Below are 9,763 nucleotides of genomic sequence, written 5' to 3'. Positions count from 1 at the left end.
CTGACCCAGCCCAGCTTTCTCAGCCTGGCTCCAGAGCAGGGATGCTCCAGCCCTCGCAGCATATCACCAAAGGTCTACCTTATCCCATATTCACAGTTCACTTACACACAATGATGTGCCCAACTTGGCCTGTCCCTACAGGCCCTTGTCCAAAGACCCTCTCCAGGTTTCCCATAGCCCCTTTAGGCACTGGAGCTGCTCTGAGATCTCCAGGCAGCTTCTCTTCTCCAGACTGAACAGCCCCAATATTCTCAGCCTGGCTCCATAGAGGGGGTGCTCCAGCCCCTGACCATCCTCATTGCCTCCTCTGGACTTGCTCCAGCAGCTCCATGTCCTCTTTGTGTAGGGGACACCAGAGCTGTATCAAGTCCTCTTAACCTTCCCCCAGTTCGTCATTGAGAACATGCTTATCAAGCAGGCGGTGCAGACAGTGCTCACTGCCTTAATTCAAGGCTGAGCCTCCTTTTTTGAGCACTACTTTCATTTAGCACAATTTAGACACAAAACACCATGGTGCTGTCTCAGTCCTGCTATTAAAGAGCTAATTACACACACAGAATCACACACAGAATCACACACAGATCCCAAGGGTTGGAAGGGACCTCAAAAGATCATCTAGTCCAACCCCCCCACAAGAGCAGGGTAACCTACAGTATATCACACAGGAACTTGTCCAGGCGGGCCTTGAATATCTCCAGTGTAGGAGACTCCACAACCCCCCTGGGCAACCTGTTCCAGTGCTAATTCTTATTTATTCAGGCCTTGAATATCACCAGTGTAGGAGACTCCACAACCCCCCTGGGAAACCTGTTCCAGTGCTAATTCTTATTTGGATGAATTATTGAAGGCTCAGGACACGTTTAAAACCACCTGAACCTATTTGGAGAGAACCATTTGTTGTGCTGGTTCTCCATACTCCGCACTTGCTGTGTGATATCTTTATCTGTAAGAATGACCAATACTGAACAATAATGACCAGTAATGGCCAGTAATGGTCAATTCCATGACCACATATTCCACTTATTCCTTCCTTGCCTCCACAGTAACGAAGAGTTCCAAATGTGCTTTCAAAACCTGGATAGATGCGTCAGCAGCTTTCTCTCCCACAGCCTCCTCAGAGCCCCCTTCACCTCCCTGTTCCTCAGGCTGTAGATGAGGGGGTTGAGGGTTGGGGTGAGGATGGAGTAACACACCGACACCAGCTTTGCCTGATCGCATGAGGATGCCTCATGAGGCTGGACATAGGTGAGGATCCCGGGTGCGTAGAAGATGACGATGGCAGCCAAGTGGGAGGCGCAGGTAGAGAAGACCTTCAGCCTCCTCGTGGCCAAAGGGATCTGCAGGATGGTGTGGAGGATGCAGGTGTAGGACACCAGGATCATCAGGAGAGAGACCATGGCATTAAACACTGCATGGTAAACCTGCAAGAGCTCATTTGTGCTTGTGTCTGAGCAGGAGAGCTGCAGGAGCGAGGGCAGCTCACAGAAGAAGTGGTTGATGCTCCTGGCCTGACAGAAGGACAACCTCCCCGCCAGTGTGATGTGCGCCAGGGAGGTGAGGAGCCCGATGGTGTACACCAGCACCACCATGCCATAGTAACGCGCCCTGGTCATGGTAGTGGTGTAGAGCAGGGGCTTGCACACAGCCGTGTATCGGTCGTAAGCCATTACCCCAAGGAGGAAGCACTCACAGACAGCCAGAGACACGAAAATATACATCTGGGCAAAGCAACCCCAAAAGGAGATGTGGCTTCTCCCCAGCAGGAAAGTCTCCAGAGCTTTTGGGGTGATAGCAGAGGAAAGGCAAAAATCCATGCGAGATAAGTGGCTCAGGAAGAAGTACATGGGGATGCGGAGGTGGGGGTCAGTGTTGATCAGCAGGATCATCGTCAGGTTCCCCAGCACCATTAAAACATACAGGGATAAGAAGATAGTGAAGATGGTGGTTTGTAGCTCTGGGGCATCAGAGAAACCCAAGAGGATGAAGCTGGAGAGAACACTGAGGTTTCCTGCACCAGTCATTTCAACAAGTTGATGGATTTGGATTGAGATATAATGTGGCAGTTTAGTTGGATTTTAAACCATAAAGTAAATGCCATAGAAAATGTTGTCTTTTTAGTGGTGTATTTCTGTCTGTAGCCCCAGATCTGAAGTCAAAGAGGTGAAGGAGGTCATTACACAGCCTGAAATTAAAAGAGAGTAATTCTACCATGATTGATATACACTGCAGTAATGATACACAGAGAAACATCTTGTCCTCCCAAGAGTAAGACAATAATATCGAATAAACACATCCTCAAATCTAGAAAACAGAAAAGATTTAGCATTTTCTTCACTGATTTCTGGGTATTTTAAGGATTTTATTATCTTATTTGTATTTTTCAGACTGTATCAATGCTCTTCTATACCTTCTTTAGTTGTGGTGCATCTTTTTCATCACAACACAAAGCCATCTATTTGAAATTTGCTTTAAGTTCTAAGCTTATCTGCTTTTAAAGAACCTCCACCCTGCATAAGGTGAAGGGAAAGCAGTGGTCTTGGCTCCAGCAGAGCTTTGCTGTGATTGCAGTGAGTTTCCTATGACCAAACCAAATATCCACCTAAAGGTGTTAAAATACAAAATATACCATATATAAACCAAAATTTTCAGGCTTTAGCTTGGATTTTCTCATGTCCCCCATTCAGCCCCGCTGCAGATGATTTATCTGATGGAATATCTATCTACAGATGGCTACATATCTGGTGAAATATCCGTAAGACAGTTGTAGATGAGGTCAGGAGAATGGTTTTTTTGAAACAAAACCCCTAACCAAATGACAGGGCACTTGTCTTCATGGCTTGGATCATCAAGATCCAGTTTGGACTGAAGGGACCCTAAAGCTCATCCAGGCTCAACCCCCTGCCATGGGCAGGGACCCCTTCCACTGGAGCAGCTTGTTCCAAGCCCCTGTGTCCAACCTGGCCTTGAGCACTGCCAGGGATGGGGCAGCCACAGCTTCTCTGGGCACCCTGTGCCAGCGCCTCAGCACCCTCCCAGGGAAGAGCTTCTTCCTTATCTCCAACCTAAACTTCCCTGCTTTAGTTTAAACCCATCACCCCTTGCCCTATCACCACAGTCTTTGAAGAAGAGTGAAATTCAACGTGCCATCAAGCACGTGAGAGGCAGCACGACCAGGGTCAAACTGGACCCATCACCCATCAAACCCTTTTGTACCTGCTTCTTCAAAGAGGAAGGTGGTGGTGGATGCAGTGCCTGCAGCTCCTTCTGGAGCCCATGTGATGGGCTGAAGGAGAGATGCTTGGGAGCAGGATGCTCCAGGCTGGCTGGTGGAGGGGTTTTATCTCACAGGAGGCATTACCTCAGAGGCTTGTGTTGTGCAAACTGTTCTCCCAAAGGACCCTCCTCCATCGGATAATTAGTTTGACTTGATCAGCAGAACAACCTCTCAGTTCCTCTCTCCCCAAAGTCTTTCTGGCTGCATCAACACCTCCAAGACCAGTTCTTCTGCAGAGACCTACCCAGGAAGAGAGGTCCAGGACAGTTTGCTCTGTATTTCCCCATCTATCACATACCTCTTCCTTTCAGTGTTTCCCTGAGGAAGCCCTTTACATTCACAGAGATCATCTAATATTGCATTGAAGGGAGCTGGAAACAAGCACAACAAAGGATCCTCTGTGTGGATGCTTTGAGGTGGTCTTAGGGAGTCCTTTCCATCAGATGCATTTATTTCCATACACTTTACTAGAGATTGTACAACAGTTTGGTCAAAAGCAATGGATCAAAACATGGCTGCTTTGAGGATATAACAGGATGAAGTCAGATTTCCCAGTCTTCCTCTGAAGAATCGTGAGTGCCGGCATGTCCTGAATGCTTCTCCTAGATGAAGAGACATTATAAAACCCTTGGGAGAAATACTGAATGATAACCTTGCTCCAGACATTTAGAAAACAGAAAGGATGGGGCAAACAGGGGAGAAAACTGAACTATGAAAGTGTGGGGAAGGAAGAAGTAGAAGTATACAGGTGGCTTTAGATGTTTTCAATGTAAAACTTGTTTTTTGCTGGAAGGCACCAGACTGACTGTTCAGGAGATGCACTGGAGGAGGGTAGAAAAGGATTTCTGAGTGGTTTGGAATGTTTTTCTTCCCCATTGGGTACTGGGTGAAACCCAAAGTTTGTGAAGTGGCAAAATCAATATAATAGTGGGAGAAATAACCCTCAATCAAATATCGGAAAGAAGAGAAATGTGTAACTCAAAGGTTATTTAAAAGAACTACATGAAGACAAAAAGAGCCACTAAGAATACCTGGGTGTGCTTGTGCAAGGTAAATTATGCAGCTTGAGGTCCCAGATGCAGACAGCTGGGTACTGCACTTGCTCCATCAGCTTCATCAGTGACGCAGGCCACCAGAACCTTGGCTGATCAGGCTGGAGAAGGACCCCAAATCCTCCCTCCCACCAGCACTCAGGTTTTTTACACCCCTAGAGAAATTCACAGCAGAGCAGAGGCTCAGATATGACTTGTCCCCATTTCCCACAAGGGCTTTGTTGACCAACTGACTGTCACAGCTTTATTTCACAGAATCCCAGCCTGGTTTGTGTTGGAAGGGACCTTAAAGCCTCTCCAGGTCCAACCCCTGTAACGAGCAGGGACCCCTTCCACTGGAGCAGCTTCCTCCAAGCCCCTGTGTCCAACCTGGATTTATATCCACTGCGCCCAAGTGTAAGACAATAAAATCAAATAAATACATCCCCAAATGTAGAAAACAGAAAAGATTTAGTATTTTCTTCTCTGGTTTCTGGGAAATTTTAGGATTTTATTTCTCTCTTTTTTGTAGGTATTTGTGAGAGGGTGGCAAATGCCAGCACACCAATCCCACAATTACCACCCCTGGGAACTTCCACTTAACCGAGGAAAGAGACATATCACCGAGGAAAAAAAAACCCAAACCCAAACATTTGGGAAAGGAAATGGAATTTTATTGACAAAAAATAAAAAAAGAAAAGAAAAGAAATAAAATAACTGCGTTTCACTTATACACCGTGAAAATACTGAGTTGTGTGTTATTTTCATAAGAAGAGGTCAAGACTTTCACAAGTAAACCACATTCTTTCTTACAGCGTTATTCCACGAGATGAGGCTCTGGTGGCATCTGCACTGGGCGTTTTCACTAAACAGTAGAGCAGGACTAAATGTGCCTTGGGCAAAACCCCTAAATATTGGCCTCTTCCAGGTGCTACCCCATTGAAGACACCCACTTGGTCAATATTGAATTATTTCTGCATTAGAGACAAATCTCAAGATTTCCTCCCTTGGATGTTGGGCAAATTAACGGCTATCCCTCCCCTCCATTTTCTCAGTCTGGATTTGTATTTCCCATTCGACCGGCTGAAAGCCTGTCAAAACAGCATACAGGCTGTCCCCTCCCATCTGCCAGAAAGAAAACAGTACTGAAGGGGATATATTATACAAACAATCACTAACAGCAAAGGGGCAAGATCACTGGATGCTGCTAAATTCTCCAGTGCTTCCATCCAGCATTGCGTGTCCAGCAGCAAGCCCTGCAGTTTTCTTCCCTAGCAAGGCTTATATTCGCGTATAGCACATACTAGGCACGTGAACAGGTGCTGTACTAAATACAGGCCACAGGACAGGAGTACCTGTCTACAGGTGGTATCCAACAGGGCCGTGTGTTTGAAGCTGCTGTGCTCCAAGCCAGCTGTGACAGGCTCTATCACATCACTCGGCAAGGGCTCTTCTCAAAAAACCTGATGAAAGAGAGAGCTTCAGTCTGGCAAGATTTAAAAATCTGTAGGCAAAAAAGAAATACTAATGCCACTTCAATTCCTTATTTATGTACCTATTTATGTGATTTCTTCCCTACTTAAAGGGTCCAGGAAGGAACAGAGCTAGACCTAGACCTGGACAATTCTGACACCATGCAAGTGCTTTGAAAGTGGATTTGAAGCTTTCTCCACCTGGATCTTCCTACTAAGTTCCCTAGTGAGATAACAGCTTTATTCTGTGCAGTTTTCTACTCTGCACGAGCGTCGCACAGATCATTAAGAACAGTCACACAAACTCTTTTAGTACCATAATGTTTTTGCAATACAAGGGATGGGCTGGATTGAGAACACCAAACTCTGATTATGAAGCCTGCAGCTCTTTTTGCAAGTACTCATCTGACAAAGACTTCTTTTACCACTCACAGCGCAGCTTTGCCATTAAGTTCTGCTTATCCAGCATCTCCCTGCCAGGAAAAGACGCAACCCCATGCTCCCTCATTTGTCTATCTGCACATTCCCAGCCACTCCCCAGCAGCAGCACAAGCGTTCCCCGGATGAGGTAGGGAACTAAAGGAGTCGAAAACCTCGGGGGCGGGGGGAGGGAAACCCGGGGGGGCGGTGGGGGGTGGGGCGGAATGTGGCTGCATAAATTCCCCATTGGTCCTAGCTCCTTCTCTTCACTCGTTATGGGACAGGCAAGTACCAGGGAAAGCACAAGTGATGGGAAAGGAAGGCTAGGGCAGGGCAGGGGTTTCTGGTATAGCTGCGCCCAACAGGTCAGTTCTATCACAGCAGCCAGTAATTCTCTACCTTTCTTTTCCAAAGAGCAAGAGCCAAGCCTAAATCATGTGAATAACTCACTTTCAGAGTCTCATACTCCACGGCCTACAAACGAAGTCTTGGCGAACTACATGCCTAAGCTAGGTTCCTACAACAGGGAGAATGAATATCCTACCAGCTTACGCTGCCGCCTTGAAAGCGGTGTGCTGTTCGTCACACACTTTAAAGCGCAGAGCTGTGCTAAACCAGAGCTTTAGCGCAGCACTTCGACATAAACAGCCCAACAGCTTCACAGAGAACTCATCTCCTACTTGCTCAATTACTCTTCCGAATTTTCCCAAAGGAAGAAGGTGCAGGCAACAACAGTCACCGCTACCACCACAGATAGGCTGCACCCTCAGACTGCCAGGGGAGGAAAAGCCAGGCACAGCAAAGCATGCAAAGCATGGCTGTTCCCTTCCATAGCCTCTCATCTCCACAATGCATTTATTGATCTCAATGCAATTTTTCTCGCTAACTCAGCAAAGCAGATCTTTCCTTTTAACATATCCAGAGCTCGGGAAGTCTTGAGGGAAAAAACCAGGTTTGTTCCAGTCTCTTGGCCTGTCCATTTATATGTTGCTATCCAGCACATGTAAGGTCCCCATGTCTTACTTAATTATAGAAACAGATCCCTCATCGCATACTTTGAACCTGCCCTAGGTGTATTTGATAGTTTATTCCGGTGCAAAAGCTGAATTTCAGGCCTATGCCACAAAACTCACCTGATTTTATCATGGATAAGGGACCAAGATTTAGGGTTTTCTTTTATTAAAGAAGTGTGGTATCTACCATCCTATTGCCCCTCTCTACAATCAAGCGGACAAGCCTCAGCGCAGGAAGAGTACAACTCGTAACTGCCAACCAGAAAAATACACAAGCACTACAAAAGCCTACAGTTTCATCGGAAATGAAATCACTTGCTACTACACAGAACTGCATCGGTTTTCTGTCGTAAACGTCATTAAATTACTACATACGCCTCGAAGACAATCATTAAGAGGTGTAAACGTGTAACAGGTCTACGTAGTCAGTACAAAGCACCACACCAAGTACATAGAAAGTCTGCTCATAAATACTTCTTTAACAATTTAGCACTAGAAAAATGGTACTTTAAAAGGCATCTTTTACGAAGTTATTCAGTTTGTCCAGGGCTGCTGGGCTTGTTCTATCCCTACTATATTACAGCCACCTGACTCTCTCTCCAAATCCTTTGACTATTCTGGAACAAAAGGCTACATGTGGCTGGGATCTGCCAGACTGATTGCTGCTGCTAATGAGCAGCCCTGATTCAAAGCTCTTCTTTTCTGTCCATAACAGTACTCCGCAGCAAGTTCCTCTAATCAATCAGCTCTGGAGCAAAGTGATCACTAGCGGCTGTAGGTCTCTAAAGTATAGCCGAAAGCTGGTAAAACGGGGTAGAGTTGAACAGACTTTTAATGAATTCAGGGTGAAAGAGCCTCTGGGGTGTCAAAGTGATCTGTCACTATCATCATTCCCCCCAGTTACACCTGCAAGAACCAGGTGAGAGAGGCCTCAGGATTTAGGAGCAGTGGCAGGAGGTAGGTAGCTGTTGCACTGCTAAAGAAGAGCTCGCGGAGGGCAGCATGCAGAGCTCACACCAGCCTGCAGAAGGTGTGCAAGCAGAAACCGCTGGGCTGCCTTTGCTTGGGTTGCCACAGGCTTCTTTCTTCAAAGCCTCTGAGAAACATTGCGGGTGCCAGAAGGCTGCGGGGGGCTGACTGGGTCTCGCAGCGCTTAAAGCCCCATGGATCAGCAAGAACAATACAAAGTGGGAGACGTGTAACGGTAAAGAGCTGCAGACCTGACACCATCTGTAGGTACAGCACAGATCTCAGAAATGTGGACAGCAACACCAGGGAGTTGCTCAAAAGAAATTGAGAGCTTTAGGCAACTGTTGGTATGGGAGGTTCCACTATGGAGCTGAAAACCATCAGGGAAACAGGAGAGAGCTACAGGAGAGGAGCACTCCTATGCCTGACTGCACGGGGCCAGCTCTTCTTGCCAGACTTGCTGTAGTCACAGCTTTACCTGGGCTGCCTAGAACACATTTATCACAGGGCTGCAAGCGGCCATAAGAACGGGCAGTGCCTACCAGGACCTCAGCGCCCACAAGGACAACGTTATCAGCTCCTAGATGCTTCTACTGATGCTGCAGGTGAGGGGGTACGTGCAACACCGCAGCTCTGTTGTCCAAAAGAGCACCAAGGCAATAAGCGGTTTGCAGGGGTGAGCAAAGCCCTCGGGGAGGCAGGAGCAGAACTCGCTCTGCTCTGCTCTGCCCCTACCAAAGGCTCCTTCTTCTATGCTGCAGCAGCAGCTGCAGCAGCTGTGAGGGGAGCCAGGACTGGGAGCCCAACCGTGAGGCTCGGCAAGTTGCTCTCCAGGGAAAGGATCTGCTTGCTCCTTATTTGCTCTTTGCTTTTCTTCCTCAGCAGAGGCAGTAGCAATGAGACCATTACTAGATAAGCCTTGATTTGGAGAAAACTCCAGGAACAAACTCGCCAACAGAGTTTCAAGTTGACAAGCAGGTATTCTTTCTTGTGGCGCCGGGAGACACGGGGCATAGCTCCTCCTAACGTGTGTCCCCGTATGGCTATACAGGCCATCCTTATATATGAGGCTACACATGAATGACACCATTTTCCAGAAACTTTCCCACATGCATACAAAAAATGTGATGGTGGTCTTCGAGGGTCGTTCACTTCTCGCAACCATCTTCGTAACTTCTGCCCATCCTGGACACCTGCTAGTCTCAGATAATCCCCATCCCCAGGCCCGGTTTTTCTCTTCTGCTTTTCATACACTTTTTGTACTAAGGTCCTAAGGACCTGAAACGATGTCAACTACCTTGAAGCACCGCAGTTCTTTTCCATTACAAAGCCATCAAACTTACGTTACTTAGAACTGACTACATTGTGCTTTTGTGCCTCCTTGTCTCAGCCTCCATAACTCTTCTGATAAACAGCCGCCCGATTTCACATCAGGCTGGGCTGTCACAAGTCTCTGGGCGCTGGGCCGCTATGTAATTCTCCAGCACAGCTGGGAGTGGCAGGAGTGTGCGTGCTACATGCATAGGTGGGAAAGCGTGACCAAGAGCTCCTGCCCACAGGCTCCTCAAGGCTGCTGCTGTGGGT

The 9,763-nt window shown here is 47.3% G+C and overlaps 1 protein-coding gene across 1 annotated transcript; it reads right to left on the bottom strand.

Annotated features, from left to right (window-relative positions):
• Positions 1–1,067: 1,067 nt before the first annotated feature.
• LOC136016787 (olfactory receptor 8I2-like) lies at positions 1,068–2,021 on the bottom strand. Its single transcript, XM_065684446.1, has one exon. It carries the CDS (start codon positions 2,019–2,021, stop codon positions 1,068–1,070), a length of 954 nt encoding a protein of 317 aa, XP_065540518.1.
• Positions 2,022–9,763: the final 7,742 nt, after the last annotated feature.

Source organism: Lathamus discolor, chromosome 6 (assembly GCF_037157495.1).
Source record: "Lathamus discolor isolate bLatDis1 chromosome 6, bLatDis1.hap1, whole genome shotgun sequence".
Classification (NCBI taxonomy): Eukaryota; Metazoa; Chordata; class Aves; order Psittaciformes; family Psittacidae; genus Lathamus; species Lathamus discolor.
Note: the sequence above shows the minus strand (reverse complement) of the source record. Positions and strands in the feature narration are given on the sequence as shown.